The 20119-nt window shown below is 44.8% G+C and overlaps 1 protein-coding gene across 5 annotated transcripts in view; it reads right to left on the bottom strand.

The window, feature by feature from the left end:
• Positions 1-1030: 1030 nt before the first annotated feature.
• KAT6A (lysine acetyltransferase 6A) overlaps positions 1031-20119 on the bottom strand; it is a 108779-nt gene continuing 89690 nt past the window's right edge. For all 5 annotated transcript variants that reach the window (XM_025277929.3, XM_025277933.3, XM_044928520.2 and 2 more), the window contains 7 exons: positions 18386-18547; positions 17267-17360; positions 14597-14828; positions 13675-13909; positions 11686-12318; positions 8719-9031; positions 1031-6458 (listed from right to left, as the gene is read on the bottom strand). In XM_025277929.3, the coding sequence (XP_025133714.2) occupies positions 3808-6458; positions 8719-9031; positions 11686-12318; positions 13675-13909; positions 14597-14828; positions 17267-17360; positions 18386-18547 (4320 nt within the window). In that variant the 3' untranslated portion in view covers positions 1031-3807. The remainder of the gene's footprint in view (positions 6459-8718; positions 9032-11685; positions 12319-13674; positions 13910-14596; positions 14829-17266; positions 17361-18385; positions 18548-20119) is intronic.

The raw sequence follows: 20119 nt of genomic DNA, 5'->3' as shown, positions 1-20119 counted from the left end.
AGTGAAAAGGCCAGATGGCGAAGAAAGAGAGGCCCTCCTCACCTGATCACTTGGGAGCTGGCTACACATGGAATTACTCCAGTTTTACACGTAATACGTAGTGGGGGTTACTCACGCTTAAAAGAAGCCTGTTTGGTCACATTATCTTCTTGGTAGAAAAATCAGAATTGTTGCATGTTGAAATCACTTAAATCAGGGAGTTTGCAGTAGCAAAGGCAGTGTATGTTTTTGAGACAATTCACTACTCACCGCGTAGTGCGGTGACGACCTTGGGTCCAAGTTGTGACCACTGAAGCAAGCAAATAGGGGGGAAAAAAAACACACATTTATTTTTCTGGAGATGATGTGGCCTAAAACTCCAATGGCACAAAGTTTAGAACAAATGTCTGCTATGAACATGATTCACATCCACTTCCTAAACTCCTAACTCAGCAGCAAAGGGCATCAGATCAAGTTAGGAGGGCATGAAAACCTGCATCTGCCTTGCCTCCCTACCCTAAACAGTTGTCAGTTTCCCAAAGCCAAGTCGGATTCTGGAATCTGCCTTATACCCAAAATTCTTAGATGAGAGGTGAGAACAGTAACTCAGAAAATATCAAAAAAATGATTGATGTTTACGACCCGGATTTCTGGCAAACCTTCCTAGATTACACAATCAGGTCAACTGAGAAGAAAAAACACTCCACATCTGGGAGGTACTTGTTACTGCGATTGTATTTCTTTTTTTTTTTTTGGTTGGCTGAATTACAACCCCTTTAAAAGTTTTTCACATGGGTCCCCACCCCCTGCCAAAAAAACCCACCAAAGTGAGGTTCTAATACCATTTTCTCTGGAAAAGGGAAAACTATCTATATTCTTGGAAATGAAACATTATTTGAATCAAAACTGAAATTTCGAAGCAAAGGTCATACACTTATACTTGCTAGCTGAAGAGGAGTGTGAAAAGGCTAATATTCCTGAGTTTGTGTGTAGAAAAACAATCGGGAAATTTGAAGCACTGGGGAGAAAAATTCCACTTGCAAGACAGACATCCAAAATGGCTCAACATAATTTATTTTTTTTTTTAATGTTAAAATGTACAGAGTTCTTTTGAAAGTACTTGCTAGAAAGGGGGAAAAAAAAGTGATATTACATACAGGAGAGGAAGGAGACCGGCTGGCCCAGGAGCGCGTGACATGGAGAAGTACGAAGGCATCTAGGCACCCCTTCCCCGTAGCTTACAAGTCACCATGAACAAAGTACAAAGAGGTTACAAAACAGGAAAAGCAAATATAAACAGACAGGAATAGACTTAGCTTCATTTGTACATGCGGCTTTTAGAGGCATCTGGAGCTCTATTCACACACTCTAGAGATCTCTTTAAAGAGAATTTTTATCTTTCTTAAAATAGTTTTTAATATTCTACAACAAAGATAAAAAATTTTAAAGATGGAATGAAATGAAAAAGCTCTTATTTTAAAAGGCATCAAAGTCACTAACAGTGAGTTTTTTAAATTTCTTTTTTTAGAAGATTACCCAAGTTATCTTGCTAAAAATACATTTTTTTTTAAACAGAAGTGAAAAAATGACAGGTACCAATATTACTGTGTTGGATAATTTCTTTTATAATATAGAAAAGAACATTTTCTCTACAATAGTTCTAAAGTCACAAAAAGGCTTGTGGAAAAAGGGAGCTGCCCGATTGAAAATTGTTTTTTTTTTTTTTTTTTTTAAAAAGAAACAAAATCAAACACAACCGCAAACCAACAGAAACTGAATTCACGGCCCTCGTTTCAACAGCTTCTCCTTCTGCCCTGACCCACCCTCCTCCCAAGACACCTCCCTCCCCACCCACCCCGTCCCCACCCCAACCAGGAAGCAATGACAGCGCTGAAGAGTCGGCAGAGGGCAGCACAGGGCACGTTCTACACACAGGACGGGGGCTGGGGAGGTATATACAGAGACTGGTCCTACTCAGCCTTGCGCATGCTCAGAATGCTCAGACAGCGGTTAGGAGGCGGGATTCTGCCTTGTTCTACCTAACACGTTTAATTGAGAAAGTCAATTAAAGTGTGTATATATATATATATTAAAAAAAACCAACAAACCTGTGCATTTGAAAAAATTTAATGCCTAATTTGTTACTTCAAAAATTTATCTATATAAAATGTACAAATAAAGGAGAGAATTTAACGCTTACAGGTATTTCTTTAAGCAGTACTTCCTCCTTTTGGATATTTGACTGCACATACCAAGTGGTATAATAGTGTCCATCTTCCAATGATGGAACATATATACGTATATATATACACATATATATATATACTTCTATATATATATATGTTTTTTTTTAACCTATCCCTGGAGCAAGTGACAAGAAGAGAATGGGCAAACTGGCTGCACAAGAGAAAAGAGAATGAAGTTGGAAGTAACATAGGAGCCTGCTAAAACCCTGCTGTCCAGATCTGCCCGACTATGCTGGTGGTTGGTCGATCCCTCTTCTCCTCAGCCTCTCCCCGGGGAGGGGCCGCGCATCCCGATTCACAGGGGGAGGGACTTAGGATCTCAAAAGACAAAGGAAAACTAGAGGTATGTTATCACTGAAGTAGCTCTAAGACTCACGCCACGGTCTCCCTCACAACACGCTATCTGCGTCATCTCTTCCAACACAAAGTAAACAGTGTCAAAGGTTAGTCAGGTATTTCTCAAGTCGCTGACGTGTACAGTCATCCGCCAACCCTTTAGATGAGGATGTCAGAGGCTCATCGCCAAATCACCGGGGACTGCTGTTCACTTTAATCAGAGTCAGGAAGGCTCGAGAATCGAGACCCTTAAGAGTCTCAAGGTATGTACTAAAATCAAGAGGCTGCGAGGAATTATGTGCGTATGGCTGATTCACCAGGTGGTAAAAAAAAACAAGAGGTTACATTCCTCTTTTGATTGTTAACTGACCATCTATTCCTCCAAGGCTGGATCAGGATTGCAACAGCTTTCCTCTGAGATTCTGCTGTTAATTGAGACTTACAGTATTTTTGTGTCTCTGAGTGCTGAGTGGGAGTAGTTTTTAAAAAATTATATTACACTTGATCTAAGAAAAACAAACATTTCAATGAAGTCCATCTATAAAGAAACATTCTTGGGGAAAGGTTTCAAGAGGTGTGTGTGTGCGCGCGTGTGTGTATGTGTAGGGAGTGGAGGGGATTTTAGGAGGAGAAGCATTTTCCTGCCTCGCTTTATTAATAATAATAATAATAATATTAACAATAATAATAAGTTTAAGGAGCTTGGGTTGTTCTCCATGTCCCCGTCCGAGTCTCCCATAAGTGCCTCCTGCTGGAATGAAGTAGGGAATGAAAGGCTGGGTGTGGAGGAAAAGGGTCTGGCTAACCCTCGAGATGTATATGTAACATTTAAAAATGACGACACTGGGAGCTGCAAACACTTGAGGGGAAACATACATTTTAAAATAAAATAAAGATAATTCACTTTTACACAAATTCTGTCCATGTGGCGTGTAAAGAAAGTAAGGCTCTTTTTAATTATGAAAAGATTTCTGTGCATGTTTCCCCTATCCCCAAATCCGTTTTTAGATGAGTTCTATTGTAAAATGTTCAAGATTGTGAAGAAAACCAAAACCCAGAACAAAATGAACCCCCCAAAAAAGAGAAGACCAGGTTTTCTAAAAAATAAAATAAACCAAAGAAAAATTCCTCTAAATCTACAGCAATATTTTAACTGGAAAAAAAGGTCCATTTTTCTCTGGTTTGTCAGTATAAAAGGTTCCTTTATTTATATATATTTAGGTTCTGAACGGCAAGTCCGTCTTGCTCATCTTCTCATGTAAGGTCCGTTGAGCGACTGCTTGGGCACGCCCGCCGCGTTCATGTAGCTGTGATGGGAGGGGCCCGTGTACATCACGTTTCCGTGCGGGCTCGGCTGCATAGGCTGCTGGGGGTAGGCCTGGCCCCCCATCACCCCCATCTGCATCTGCATAGGATACTGTGCTGTCTGGTTCATGTAGGCCGGGTTACTATGGTAACTGCTGTTCATCATGGGCTGGGTCATTCGATAGCTGTTCATGGCGTTCAGGGTGTTCATATTCATGGAATTGACATTATAGGCAGGGGTGGGCATCAAGTTCACCCCCATGTTCATGCCACGCTGCACAGCCAAGGCACGCGGGCCGGCCTGCATGGCAACCGCGGGCGGGCTGCGGCCGTACAGCTGCTGCTGGTGAGCCGCCGCGGAGGGCAGGGGTGCCGACTTGGAGCGGATGGAGATGTGCCCCTTGACGGGCATCTGCCCTTGCAGCCTCTGAGTGTGGGGAATGCCAATGTTGGTGGCAGACATGTTGCACTGCAGCAGAGGGGACGTGAGGTTCATGGTGGTGGAGGCCAAGTTCGGGGGCGGTGTCATGGTGGCTTGTGCTTGAGGGGTCCCCGCTAAGGGATGCGATGGAGCCAGCTGAGCCAGTCCCGTGTTGGACAGAGAAACACTGGTTGCATAGGAAGTCACAGCAGGAGAATGGCTATAAGGCATGGCATGGGGGTCCATAATGGTGTTGGTCAGCTGCTGCAACTTGGCCAGACTGAAGGTGGCCGACGGCTGGGAGTAGCTGCCGGCCCCGAAGTCCCCGGGGATCCGCTCGTAGATGCTGATGTTCCCCGCGCTGCCGGACTCGGGAATCTCCATGATCATGGGCGCCGGAGTGAAGCTGTTGTTCATGCTGCACTGCGACAGCGGGGGCTGCTGCTGGGGCGGGGGCGGGGGCTGTGGCTGCTGGGGCGGCGGCGGGGGTGGGGGCGGCGGCTGGGCTGGCGGTGGGGGCGGGGCTGGCGGCTGAGGCTGTGGCGGTGGAGGCTGCTGCGATGGCTGGGGCGGCGGCGGCTGCTGAGTGCTGGGAGGCCTCTCAACGGCACAGCTCTGCGGGGACTTGATGCCACAGTTGGCGGCGGGCGGGACGCTGCTCTGCGGCATCAGGCTGCAGCCGCCGCCCATGCCGGCCATCTGCTGGGTGACCACGCAGCTGTTCTGGGTGAGGCTGCTGGAGGACGACAGGCCGTAGGAGCAGCTGCTCTGGGAGGAGCTGTTCCCACAGATGCTGCCGCCCATGGTGGAGTCGTAGCTGCTGGGGTTCTCGTAGTTCTCTGTGGTGCTCTCGATGCTGCCCAGGTCGCTGAAGCCGCTGTCCACCACCTGCTGGGAGTGGTCGGATACGGAAGGCACGTCCATCATGGGGCTGGTCTCCATGTTCTGCATAGACGGGGCGGACAGGGATCCTTGCTCTGGGCTGATCTGGGTGTAGCCCCCTTCGAGGGCGGGCACGCTGGGGCTGCTGACCGAGCGCACCGACTGGCTGGGGTGGGACTGGACGGAGGACAGCGGGCTGTTGTGCTCAGAGGCATGGCAGTCCTCCACCAGGGCCAGCGGCGGGTCCTCGTCGGCCTGCGTGTAACTCTGCAGCGTCTGGCAGGCGGCCAGAGTCTCCTCGCAGTCCTGGTAGGCGCCCTCGTGCTCGCCGCGCTCCTCCTGCGTCAGGGACTGCACGGCCTGCACCGTCTCCAGGTCCAGCTCGCTGTGCGGGATCTCCTCCTCCTCCTTCAGCTCCAGCAGCTCCTCCTTCGAGCGCGAGTCCTCCTCGCGGTCGTCCTCAGAGCCCGGCATGTGCTCCGACACCACGGACGCATCGTGCGAAGTCTGCTCCTCCTCGGAATCCGGTTCCGTCTCCTCCTTGTCTTTCGGGTTCTCCCCGCTGCCCTGCACATTAGGATCTAAAAAAGCCTCCCGGCCGCCAGGCTCCTCCTTGACGCCCTCCCGCGCCGGCGGCTCCCCCGGCTCCTCCTCCTTCTTGGCAGGCTCCAGGTGGCCGTCGTCCTCGTCGTCCGCATCGTGGTCTTCGCTCTGGTTTGTCTCCGCGGCCGTGTCCTCCTCTTCCTCGGGCTCCCGCCTGGCCAGCTCCTGCGGCGCCTCCTCCAACGGCCGCTGCTCTGCCGGGACGCGGGGCTTCTCCTCTTCCTCACCGGCCTCGGGCTCCTTGGCTTCGGCCTCGGGGCTGCTGGGTTCGGCGGGAGAGGCCGCCGCCCTGACGTCACTGCTGGTGGTGTCCTCCTCCTCCCCCTCCTCGACCTCCTCCGCTTCCAGAGGCAGCTCCTCCTCTTCCTTCCTTTCCTCCGTTAAAGGCAAGTCTTCTTGTGGTTCAACAGTTTCTTCGCTTTCTTCCATTTTGGATTTACGTCCCGCTTTTGGAAGGGGGACGATGGGCTCAACGATGCACTCTTGAGCAGAGAGGGGCACCATCTCCCGACTCAGCTTAAAGCCCGGCTTGCGACCAGGTCTCTTTTTCCAGTGGACTGGTTTGCGGCTCTTGCCCTTGGGCCATCCCTTCTTCTTCTTCATGGGCGTGGATGTATCTGGCTCAAGTGGAGCGTCCTTCACATCACATTTTCTCAAGAGAGACACTGGCTTTAGGACAGGAGTGTCTGCACAGGAAGGATAAAAAATAAAATAAATTACAGGATCTTGTATCTGCTAGTGCCTTTGTCCGAGCCCACATGTACAACAGAAATGATTTTATTATCACCCCAAACTCCTATCATTTCTAAGTTAAGAATCTAAAGGAGAAACCTATTTCATGATATCCTCTGAAGTCACAGAGGGAACTGGCAGAACAAGGAAAAGAATTCTGGCCCACCCACCAGGTTCAAGTGCATCATCAAAGCCAACTGCACATCTTTGGGAAGTTACCCTAAGACTCAGGATCATCATTTAAAAAATGGAGAGAAGATTTACAAGCACACAAATACTAGTAGTGCTCACAGCTCCTTTAGACAAGCTGTCTTTACCATGTAAGTTACATACCAGCTCACTTATCCCCCCCCTCCCCCCCCCCCGCCCATTTATCTTATTGCTTTGGTTTTCTTAGTTTCTACAAAATCATTACTTCAGGTAATATCATGAGCCCGCTACTCCAGGCCATGGCTGAGCAATCCTACAGGAACACTTCCCACCCAGTGTTGTGTTTGTGTAAAAAGAGCTGCAAGGCATGTAGTCCTGGACAAATACTGACCTGAAGCAAAGGCTTTACTAGAAATAAATTTGATATTAGCATCACTTTCTCACCATCACTTTTTCTAAACACTATGAAATATCCATAGTATAAAATTTACCATTTTAACATTTTTGGGTGTACAGTCTGGTGCAACATTAAGTACATCCACATTTCCCATTAATTTTTAAAAAGAAGACCAGGAAGGTAGGAACAGGAATTTTTTTAGGGGATGGGGAATGGAAGTGGTGGGACTAAAAAAGTATAGTTACCAGTAGTTACCTGAAAATAAACAAAGGAAATGGCTACATTAGAGAAAATTCTGTTCAATAGGAACTTAGAGGATACTATTTTAATCTATGATGATATAAGACAGAATTTTGCAAAAGTGCCACATTCTTTACTTTACAAAATAAATTTTTAGTTTCCTAGTTACATATCTCAAAATATAACACAATAAAATTCTGGAAAATCATGCACAATAAAGTAAAAACTTAAGTCATCACCACATTAAAAGTATTGATTATACAAAAACACGAGACTGAAGAAAATGCAAGTTGTCTACTAGATTTGAAATTGAGTGAATTTATTTTTAAAAGCCCAACTAGTCAGTACATAAAAGCTATAGCTTTATGCACCAAGCGTGGACACGATTCCTTTGAATTCGCCCAGCAAAGCAAAGCAGCTCAGTGTGACCCCAGCAAGAAGGCCACACAGCACAAGGCAGGAAATTCGGGCAACGATGTGAACAACTAGTTTGGGACCCAAGTCATATATCAGCCCCTTCTTTTCATCTTTAAAGAGGAAACGACAACCAGTCTAATCACCGGATTTTTAGCTATGCCATAAAATTTAACTTATTTTGAGGTACTGTTAGCCTTTTAATTAGAAATTTACTACTTGTTGAATAAGACATATTGCAGATATGATTCAGGAACAGATTTGAAGCAAGTCCAATTTACACAAGTCTGACCTTATTTGAGAGCCACTTCTAAGCACTTAGTCATTTAACTGTATTTACTGAGTGCCTATTTTAAGCACTCAGCATACACAATTAGCAGAACAGGCCAGGTCTGTAGACTGCGCACTCCAGTAAAGGGTTATTAATTATCTTCTTCACGCTAAGTCTCATCTACCCATTAACTAAAGATACACATAATGGCCGAGAAAGGACTAGGCAAAAAGAACAATTTCCGAACAGCAAGATTACTATCTGCAGAGGCAAAAACAGGTGCTATGGGGGAACTGGGAAAAAACACTCTGACAAAATGACAGAGAAGTAAGGCAGAAGGTGAGTATGAGCACACTCGACACAGCTCTTCGGGGGCTGCAAGTCGTTCTGCACTTGCTCGGTGGGTCATCTGCCCCTCACCCTCTCTTCGGGGGCTGCAAGTCGTTCTGCACTTGCTTGGTGGGTCATCTGCCCCTCACCCTCTCTTGAGGGGCTGCAAGTCGTTCTGCACTTGCTCGGTGGGTCATCTGCCCCTCACCCTCTCTTCGGGGGCTGCAAGTCGTTCTGCACTTGCTCGGTGGGTCATCTGCCCCTCACCCTCTCTTCAGGGTCTGCAAGTCGTTCTGCACTTGCTCGGTGGGTCATCTGCCCCTCACCCTCTCTGCTGGAGGTTTTGCAGCTACCACTGCTGTATCTTTCAAAACCAGGAAACTACAACAAGCAACCACTCTGTGAAACATACCATCAGCATCATCTGACTCTTCGTCGTCGTCTTCATCTTTAGACTTCCTCTTAGAATCAGACCGACACCTGAGAACGTCCTGGGAGGCCAAGCGATGGAAGTACCCTCGAGAGAAGAGTTCGCTCTCATCCTCTTCTTCCTCCTCCTCATCAATCTCGAACGTTGGCTCTAATCTCGGCATCGGCCTCTCGGAGTCGGAGTCTTCAAAAGGCTCGTCTAAGACCTCCGTGGTCTCAGAAATGGTCTCTGTGACCACACTGCTATTGTGGTGTTTGCGCTTTCGGACTCTCCTTCTTCGGTGAAGAATTGGTTTCTATTTGAGAGAGAAAGAAGCATTTTATTTACGGTAATGAACACCATCATTTTCATTAATAACATGATTAATAGTTTTTAAACCTGACAGAATTAGCACGTATCAAATGAGTGCTGTTTGCCAAAAGACATTTTGAACATTATTTCAAAATACCATAGTTAAGATACTATATATACATAAAGTGTCATAGATACAAAAAGGATCACTGAAAACAACTTTGTAAAAGAATAGAGGAAAGAGTGGATGTTATCGTTCCCCTACTAACAGTCCAGGTACATTTAGTACCCTAGGGAGCAGCCTATTTCAATACTGAAATGACACAAAAGCTAGTCTCTTCTCTTTTCCTCAAAAGAGAAAAGAAATAAAACACCGTACATCTCACAGCTCCACTGTGCGTGTCAGCAGAACCACCAGGAAGGCCGCCTTCCGCTGTCATGCACTATCCACAAAGAGCTACGGTGGAGCCTGGGAATGTGGAGTCGGGATAGATCTCCTTGGTGTTAGCGAGCATTTCAGAAATAAAACAAGTCTGGTGTTGGGACGTGGCACATTAGGCATACTTCTGTACTAGGGTTGATCTAACATCTTAAATCACATAACAGATACCACAAAATGGTATCATATATTACCAAAGCTGATCTAATTCAATCCCCTCAGTCTACAGAGGCCAGAAAGGTTACAGGACTTGCTTTAAGGTCACATCCAGTCAGTAAAGAAGTGGCTATAAAATTATTTGCGATTCCTAGTCAAGTGAATTTCTTCAAAACTTTACAAGCATCCTGTACATGTACTCACTGCCTGTTATAATACTCTCTTTTTACACAGGGAAATAGCATAATATTATTTTGTAAAAAGGCAACATAAGCCCGGGATGACAAAGATATATTCTTCACAGTCATGTAATGAACAGCAGGTTAATCAATTTTTCTCCACTTCAAACTCACTAGTCTTTCTAGTTGAGAACACAGTTTTTCAAACGAGGTTAAACATGGTCCTACTCTGAGGAGAAATGGCTGATCCGAGGACTGGGGCGTGAAAGTAAGCATCTATGAGGCCACACAGATATGTCAAGAAACAGGAAAAAATGGGTAATTCTGCCGAACAGAATTCCAAGTAATTAACACAGATATTCTGCTCTTCAGGAGCAGAGTATAACTTCCTGCATCTTAGGTATGGGCTGCAGGCAGTAACTTCCCTCCAAAGAGTACAGTATAGAAAGGGGTCTGAAACGGTAGTAACTCAAGAGTGAAGAGACCTGACAAGCCTGGCACCTGGAAGTCAGGCGACTTGGGCTGACATCAACACCAACAGTGAGAAGTCACACGGACAGCAGAAGCCCTTGTATTTGGTCCTGGTACAGCCTGATGGCAGATACCCTTCTACGATGTGACGAGAATGGCACTTTACCTCTGTGGCCTTCTTCCCAAAACACTTCACCCCATTTTAATACCATAAGGGGCATTCTACAGTATATCTAGCAAGTACTCCTCAAAACTGACAAGGTCATCAAAAACAAGGAGTCTGAGAAACTGTCACCAATAACCAGGGAGCCTAAGAAGACATGACAACTAAATGCAAGGTACGTGGTGTGCTGGGCGGCACCCTGGGAAACTGGGGGATCTGAACAAAGTATGGGCTCCAGTTAATGAAGTATTTGTGCTGGTTCACTATTTGTGACCAGTGTGCAGCATCAAGGGAGAAGGTCAGTAACAGGGCAGACGGGGTGTGGAGAATATAGGAACTCTTCATACTTTCTTTGCAATAGATCTGTGAATCTAAAACTGCTCCTAAAATGGAAAGTTCTTTTTTCTCTGATAAATAGCCCTATTCCTCCCTCCGCCCCCCCCCCCCCCCCCCCAAAAGCTCTGCTAAGGAGAATGATTTTATTGCTCTGGGTGAAAGCTGCCACCTCTCTAGTCCAGGGTGGCTCATCCAGAGAGCTGACACGCTTCGGCCTGGCAGCAATGTTTAAAGTTCATGCCACAGTTTGGGAGGTCTCTGGTATACGGTTTAACAGAATCTGTGACTACCACCTCATAGAATTCAGTAATAACCTATCATTGAAACTTTGCAAGATGATGAAATATAGTTTAGAAAATACTTTGAAAACAAAGTTAAGTGAAACCACAGAGGGTTGAAGAGAAGAGAGACCCAGGCAGGACACAGCGCCGTGCAGGGCGAGGGGACAGGCGTCACTCTGAGTACTGGGGCACTGTCCCGCCCACTCTCCATGCAACTATGGCATGTGTGCCTCTCCTTTTCTAGTAGAAACATTTCTAACCCGTGCTTTTGGCCTCGTGATTGTGGAATCTCAGCTTCCCAACCAGGGTTTGAACGCATGGTTCCCCACAGTGGAAACTCAAAGTCCTAACCACTGAACACCAGGGAAGTCCCCGGGGGATTTTTTCAATCCCTTATAAGTCATAATTTGAAATCAAACCAGCAAGCTGAAAACTGCCTGTCAGCCCTTAAATAAGTGTATGACTTCCAGGTGAGCACTCATGAACCAGAGGAGCCGGGTGCACAGGACACGTGCTCACTGGGAAGATCACAGGCTAGGAGACACTGGGCATGCAGCTGAAAGGCTAACACGCTGTGGACTCCCGCCCCGATCTCTCAGAGCTCCGGGACCGGGCAGGGCGGGGCGGCCCCACCTTCCGCTTCAGCGTGGGCTTGGTGAGCACCGGGGGTGAGCTGGACCGGGGGCTCTCGGGCTCCCCGTCCTCCTCGCTGCTCTCGCTGCAGCCCCGCAGCGCGGGGCGGTCCCCGTCAGCGTAGCGGCCTTCACAGTAGCGACCCTCGCTGTAGCGACGGGGCAGCCGGTCGTGGGCGTCGGGCAGCCCGCACTTCAGCGGCTCAGGGCTCTTCTTCGGCGGGCCTCGCCAGAGCTCGAGCCCCTCGCCGGGTCTCCTCTTGGGCCCGTCCGGCTTCCCGTCCTGGCTCGGCTGCTCCTGGGAGGCTGCCGACGGCTCCTCGCTCTCCATGTACTGCTCTTGGGAAGGTTCTGACTTTTCCTCACAGTCTCCGTACTGCTCCTGGGGGGCTGACGTCTCCTCCAAGAGCAGTTTCGGGTCCTTATCGCCAAAGCGTTCCTGGGTTTTTCTGTTCTTCCTCCCCCAGCGGCCTCGCCGAGACGGCTGACTGTTGGCAGGAAGACTGTCACGGGGAAGGACCTGTTTGCTCAATCGAGTGGTACTAGCTGGTGTCACAACTTCTGGTTTCTTTTCACTTTCTACTGAAGTGTAAGAATCCTGTTCTTTGTTCTCGCGAGATGCAGACTTCCCCACCTGATTTTAGGAAATAAAACCATGCTGGTTAATTTTCAGTCTTATTTGGTTATATCTCCTATTCTGGCCTTTTAAATGTTGGGGTAAGAAAACAGAGCTTCAAAGATGACATTATTTAATACTTAACATAAATATCTCTCGTGTGATATGCAATGTTTTAAAAGCTGTATGGGTGGGTAAAATCCATACCCATTATGTGAAATATTATTATATCCCCGTTTTACAAATGAGGTAACTGAGGCACAGAAAGTGTAAGTAACCTGCCCCAGGCCATGCAATAGCAAATGAAGAAGCTGGGATGTAAACCCAGTCTGATCCAAGAGCCAGTACTCTTAACCACTATGCAAACAATAAACAAAGTGACTAATATTTTCCTTAAGTGTTAGTCACTCAGTTGTGCCCGACTCTTTGTGACCCCATAGACTGCAGCCTATCAGGCTCCTCTGTCCATGAGATTTTCCAGGCAAGGATACTGGAGTGGGTTGCCATTTCCTTCTCCAGGGGATCTTCCCAACCCAGGGATTGAAGCCAGGTCTCCTGCACTGCAGGCAGATTCTTTACCTAGTGAGCTACAAGGGAAGCCTTGTATTATTTTCCTTATAATCTAATAAATGTTAAATGACACAGTTCATGAAATTTATCAGAAATTTATAAACAGAGAGGAGACAAACTCTGGGGCATGGGCAAGAGAAAGAGGATGATCAAAAAATGAAAGAAAATTTCTGGAATGATTTTGACTTATTTTATTCTGAATACTTAATTTTACTTGGAAAATTACACTAAACAGGGGGCATTGAAACTATTTCTATCAAAAGAGAACACAGAGTTTTAAAGGATGAAAGCACTGCTTTAAAAAAAAAAAAGGACAGAGAACAGTATGCATCACATGAAGAAAAATGTTGAAAATGACGTAGGACCTTCACTAACCCTTTAATGGCAAAAGACACTGAGCCACTTAGTGCTCTATTAGAAAATATGCACTGCTTACATTATTTCCTTAATGTTTTAAGGAAAATGAATCTTCATTTTAAACAACGGTCAGATTTAAATTTAATTCAGATTCCTCAATTTCTATACAGCTTCAAACTTAGCTGCTTATAGGCACTCTTGATAAATACTCATAACTAACACAATATAACAAATTTGAAGGTTTCCTAATGATATAAGGCTTGAAAATATACAAATAAGTAAACAAACCCAGTCTTCCTGCAATTTCTATCACTGAAATAAACTTGGAAATTCTACTGTGAGTTTATAGTACTGGTTTCAGATCCCATTATATGTAAATCACAAACACGCCTGAAAACCAACACGCGCTCTTCCGTTACCAACACCGGGGACCACCCGTGCCCTTACACTTGGCTCCAATTCTTCCTGGCTCTGACGCTCTTCCGGCTCTCTCTCCTCCTCGTCCTCTTCCTCCTCCTCCTCTTCTTCCTCCTCCTCCTCCTCCTCCTCTGAGACAACAGAATTGGAGACTATGACAGGAGTCCAGCGCAAACACTCGGGATCTACATCTACAGGCCGCAGATTCAGCTGAAGCTTTGCCATGTGATCCTGGATAAGCTTTTCCCGGCGGATAATCACAAATCTGAAACCAGAGAAAAGTTTATAGCAATCAACGACGCACCAGGAGTACCAAACAATGAATATGGAGCTACACTCCCAGAAAGCCCTAGAAATGAGAGATAAATGCTTCAAAAAAGCCTGCCTGGAAAGACACCACCGAGATGGCTCAGAAACACGAAGCTGGATAAAGACTTCACACTCAACTAGAACGATGGAAGCGGTTGTTTCAGTCACTTCCTGGCTCACACTTTCCACCTCTGAAATTTCTGCTATTCTCTTGCATTCTGTCTTTTATTCTCCATCGTTCTGGCCCAAATGCCTTCTTTCTTTGTGACCTTTTCTCCATCACACTAAACAGGTAAGCTGTCTTTCCTCTGACCTGTAGCTCATCCTGTGCCATCTGTACGGAAATTAATCAAAGGTGTATTTTAGTTGATACTATTTCTGCAGCTGTTACTTGTATGGTGAAGGTACTCCCAATAAGTAACAGATTCAGTAGCTTAGGTCCGAAAGTTAGACAGAAGACCAGAAAAAATGTTTTTTAAAAAATGATCACTAGTATAAAATATATAAAGGAAATGAAGTCTCAGGATCACCAAGTACACCACTTTCATCAGTTCATGCACTTTAACTGATAATCTGGCTGCCCGATCCAAACACCTCTACCCAATCACCTTCCAAAGGTGATACAAAGGGATGTGACACTCACTGGTCACTCCGGAAGTCCAGCATTCGCAGGTGGTGCAGTGTGGAAGTGATGTCCTGAGGGCAGATTCCAGTCAACTTACTCAACTTCTTAATGCTGATTTGCTTATCATTTTGGTGATAAAGGCACTCCAATATTACACTTTTCCAGTAAGCCATGTAGGAAAGGCGACCTAGATCGGATAATGGTTTCTCTGGAGACCCTGCTTGGCCTTCACGCTTTGATAACAAATAACCTAAAGAAACCCCCAAATCACAAATATGTCAGACAGCCTAAAAGATAGCAGTTTACAAAAATAACAAGCCCTTCTTTCATAATCAATCCAGGTATTATAGGCTATAATTTCAGAGGCTAATTCCTTCAAGAACAAAATTACAAAATTACTTGAAAACAAATTTGCAAGAAGATTACACAATTTATACACTCTGGACATCGAATTAGTATTACTTTGTCTACAGTTAATATAAATCAGAATGTTAGAATATTCAAGCTGTTAAAAATCAGGACTTCATATTAACAGGCTGCACAGATAAGATCAAGGCAAGAACGCTTTTTGCCCATGGATGGAGGAGCCTGGTGGGCTGCATTCCATGGGGTCGCTACGAGTCAGTCGCGACTGAGTGACTTCACTTTCACTTTCACGCAATGGAGAAGGAAATGGCAACGCACTCCAGTGTTCTTGCCTGGAGAATCCCAGGGACGGCAGAGCCTGGTGGGCTGCTGTCTATGGGGTCGCACAGAGTTGGACACGACTGAAGCGACTTAGCAGCAGCAGCAGCATGATGGGGGAAACCATCCTTGCATGTTTTACTTGGGCCACTAGATGGCAACAGAACTATTTGATTGCACAATATAAGACTGCCTTCAGTTTTTACATAATCCTATTAAGACTGTGGTTCTATGAGGGACCTATATGATGATTTCTCACTTCAGTGGAAACGCTCCTCACAATCACCCATCACCCTAATTCAGGATAAGCAAGAACGGCAGCTGCCAGCATCACTGTGTGGTGCTATCACTCTGTCTTCTTGTCTAATGCATGGAGCAGGAAAAGACAGGAATAAACTCTAAGGGAAAGTATCAAAAATGGAGATGGCAGAAAAAGGTAGCGTTTTGTCATCAAAGAAAATATCCATCTAAGAATGGTAAAGTGGGAAAATACATTACATCAGGAACAGTTTTAAAATAAAAACAAATACTATAATCATATAGACTGTTGTTTGTATAGCTCCAAAAAAAAATGACTGAAAATATTCTTCCCAACTCTGCTACTTAATGGCATAACACATCCGATCACGAGTCCTATTTCAAAACAATATACTGATACTAAAGGAAACTGTTTTATCCTCTACTACTAGTTGGAAGAAAAAAACAGGAAAATGTAAAAAATAACCACATATGGTGTTTATATTGTGTCACATATTGGCACATATTTCCAATTAAGTATGGTTAGGGACACAGTCCAGAGAAGGCAATCGCACCCCACTCCAGTGTTCTTGCCTGGAGAATCCCAGGGACGGGGGAGCCTGGTGGGCTGCAGTCCATGGAGTCGCTAGGAGTCGGACATGACTGAGTGACTTCACTTTATTTTTTCACTTTCATGCATTGGAGAAGGAAATGGCAACCCACTCCAGTGTTCTTGCCTGGAGAATCCCAGGGATAGGGGAGCCTGGTGGGCTGCCGTCTATGGGGTCGCAGAGTCAAGACACGACTGAAGCGACTTAGCAGCAGCAGCAGCAGGGACACAGTCTAAGGCTAAGTAGAATAAGGTTCACTAGTCCATGTGAGAGAATTAACACTAGAAATGTAACCATCTGATATTTAGAAGAACTGCCTCTCAGAGTCCTTTTAACCATTACTTCTGAAAGTATTCCTTTAACTATTACTATTTTGAGCAAATATCTGAGGGAAATATTTAGAAGAACTGCCTCTCAGAGTCCTTTTAACCATTACTTCTGAAAGTATTCCTTTAAATATTACTATTTTGAGCGAATACCTGAGGGAAAATATTCCCTCAAATACCACTATTTCATAATCAATAGAAGAAGGCATGTGTGTTCAGTCGTGTCTGACTCTTTGCGACCACTTGGACTGTAGCCAGCCAGGCTCCTCTGTCCACAGAATTTTCTAGGCAATAATACTGGAGTGGGTTACCATTTCCTTCTCCAGCAATCAATAAAAAATTTACCTCAAATACGCATTTACTTTCAAAGCAAGATTATCAATGTATAAAACAAAACGCAAGTTCCACATGACCTTTTTAGAACAGTTAGCTTTCAATTTTTAACTCAAATTACATTATCTACCCTATCATTTACTTCTATCATTTTTAAAGGTGCATCGCATATTTTGAATCACTAGGTAGAGCCTGTAACTAAACCGTGCTGCACACATTTCTCAGATAACTGGGTAAGAAAAATAGGGCAGGTGCTGCACTTCTTTATTAGTGCTAATTTAAGTAGTTCTACAAAGCTTTTTCATATTGTGAGACAGAATTATTGCATAAAATAAAACTAAGTTCCACTGTAAATTAATAGCTGCAAATTAAAACTATTTGCTATAAATCACATAGAAACTCATATCTAATATGAGCAATTTAAAAATACTTCACGTCCAACCAAAAGAAAGTCCACAAGAAGATACAATGAGCAGTTACGTTACTATAATCCTTACTGAAATCGATGAGAAACCTCCCATAGCCCTTGCGTTGGTACTGGGGAAGAATCATTATACAGGAAACGTTATATTTCTGTTGACAGTGCTTTTCCTGGTAGAGAAAACAAAAGACTAGTTTTAAAACAACAGGCTGGTAAGACTAAACACTAATGTTAATTTTTAAGAAACAAAGATTAACAGTCAAAACCACAGCCCTGGTCCTTTGGGATTAGCAATTCACATCAAGAAAAAAATACCCCTCCGAGAGGGGGAGGACAGTGTTAAGCCCCTGGCACTCCCCACAAAGCAACCATCCCCAGGGAAAAACATAAACCGAAGTGACGCCACCCAACACAACCTGCAACTCGAAAACAGTATTTCAGCGCCTGAGATGAACAGAGGAATCCCAGTCCTGACCCATCTGCAAAGCTACAAACGCCGCTGTCAATGTGGCCCCTAGAAGTGGGACAGTTCATCACCGACTTCCAAGTTCCTTTTATTGTAGCTCCTGCTTTGGCGCTACATACGGTGGATATAAATACACCTCTATAAATCAAAGCAATATATTTTAAATTATACTTAACTATTGAAACGGCCTACTAACAACTAGGGCTTTTCACTTAACTATTTTTATACAGTTAGATTTTATCATGGGCTTTCTTAAATAAAACTGCATCTTTTATGTTGTCTGACAACAGAAGAAACTTTTTTTTCTCTCCAAGAGAATGGAAAATTGAAGGAGAGAAAGTATCCTTTAATAAAAAATGGCTTCTTAAAAATTCTTACTTCTATGCCTAAAATTCAAATTGGGAAGAGAAGATTTAAACAGAAGAAGAACTCAGGTAATGACTGTTTATTTCACAAGTTCTACCTATCATCACCATGGGAGTAGAAGCCATGGCAAAGCTTTCCCTCTGGGGTGTGAGCAGCAGTTTTATGCTCCCAGCAGAGAACAGCCTGCTGAACGTTACTACGCGCTGCTGGCACCCGCTAAGTCTCAGCGGCCCTCCTGCTTGCCCTTCCAGAAAGCGACAGGGCACCCGGAAGGGCTGCGCCCTGTGCCGCCCCCTAGTGACAACCAGAAGCTGCTTCGTATTTCCATATGAACTCAAGACAAACGTCAGCTGCTGTACTTACTTTAGAAAAGTAGCCAACAAGGTGGCAGCCCTTGACATCATTCTGGGTTAGAACATAAAAAAGAAATGGCTCCACGTCATAATAGAGTGTTTTGTGGTCAAGAAACAACTTTGCCAAGAGACACAGGTTCTGACAATAAATGGTACTCACATTCCCATCAACCTAGAGGAAAAAACAGACAAAATGGTCAGCGAGGTGTCTCTTTAATTCTAGAATAACACACGTCAGCAAGGAGTGCCTGTGAGTACCCACAGTCCAGCCCAGGAGGAGCTGGCAACTCTCAGAACAGAATGGATCTGGAAGCTATCCCTTGAAATGGCAGAGTACAGTGTCTGCTACTTTAAGGCAACTAAATACACAAAACACTGCACTTCAACAAAGCACAAAAAAAGGCTCGACAAGGAGGTGACGGCCATCTTCAAAACAGCATTTGCTTTTATAAAAAGACTGACTACAGGAATCCTTCAGATGGCAGGCTGATCTGATGCATTTTTTAAAGTATTTAATTCAACAAAAGATCTAAATGTAACCTCTTCTAAAATACATCTGTTAAGCAAAACAAAGTAAAACAACAGTTTAACTTGTGCCAGCAGCCAGAAGCAATGTAATCAGACTGCCAAAATGAGGTTTCCCCCTAAATAAAGCTCCTTGAGGGATTATTATCTTTTGTCAAAAGCAAGGAGCAGGTTCCCTGGGCGGCAACCTGGCAAGTGAGGTATTTCGTGGGCTCTGGTTGGCCAGGATCAGGAGCGCGAGGCTGTATGCTCCCAGCACCGCCCCTGCAGTGCGTGGTCCTCTATGACCCCTTACGTCAGATCCAAAGACACTGACATTTTAAGACTGCAACTTCTGGAAACTCTGTGGCAGTCCAGAGGTTAGCACTCTGTACTTTCACTGCTGAGCGTCTGGGGTTCAACCAGGTTGGGGAACTAAGATCCCAGAAGCCACACTGTGTGGCCACACACAAAAAAAAGACTGCCACTTCTTTAGCAATTTAATGTACAAAACACCTTTTCCCTCCCTGAAAGGTCAAGAGCTCCTCTATTCCTCACCTAAAATAAAAGCTCTGGGAAGATTAAGAAAGTGAGAGATGGAGCAGATCCTGACAACCTGAAAGTCTATCATCATCGGAATTAACAGAACTGAGCACATGATACGTACTCAGTTAGTAGCTGGGCAATCAGACCAGAACTGAGATCAAGAAATTAAAAACCACTATTAACAACACAGAATCACAGATGTAGCCTAAGTCAAACAATCACGATGAAGTCAGGAAATATTACTAGGATTTACTACAGCTATTACATATATACCTCTACACAATATTCCTTTAAACAGAGCAGTAGAAATCTGTTAAGTGCCACGTTTCATAGAGTCTAAGACACATTCTTATCACATCTATACAAAAGTAAAATCTGTTGGCATTAAAAAATCAAATGGAGTCATATATATATATATATATCATAATTTGCAGTATTTTTACCTGAGTGGAACATAAAATATGTTACAACTGATGTCTTTGATTCAATGAAATACAAAATGGTTTATTCAGAGACCAAGTTTGTGAACTAGTACCACTTAGACTGACCTAATTCTGATTCTCCCCTATAGAGCTGAACTACTGACTCCATAGTGAGTGAACAATAGTAAAACATTTCCAAAACAAATCAAGCTGTGCAATCGGATAAAGCATGGTGGGGGGGGGGGGGGGGCTGTATTTCAAACGGATAGGAA

The sequence above is a fragment of the Bubalus bubalis genome, chromosome 1 (assembly GCF_019923935.1).
Source record: "Bubalus bubalis isolate 160015118507 breed Murrah chromosome 1, NDDB_SH_1, whole genome shotgun sequence".
NCBI classification, from domain to species: domain Eukaryota; kingdom Metazoa; phylum Chordata; class Mammalia; order Artiodactyla; family Bovidae; genus Bubalus; species Bubalus bubalis.
The sequence above is the reverse complement of the archived record's forward strand: the minus strand, read 5'-3'. Positions and strand labels throughout refer to the sequence as shown.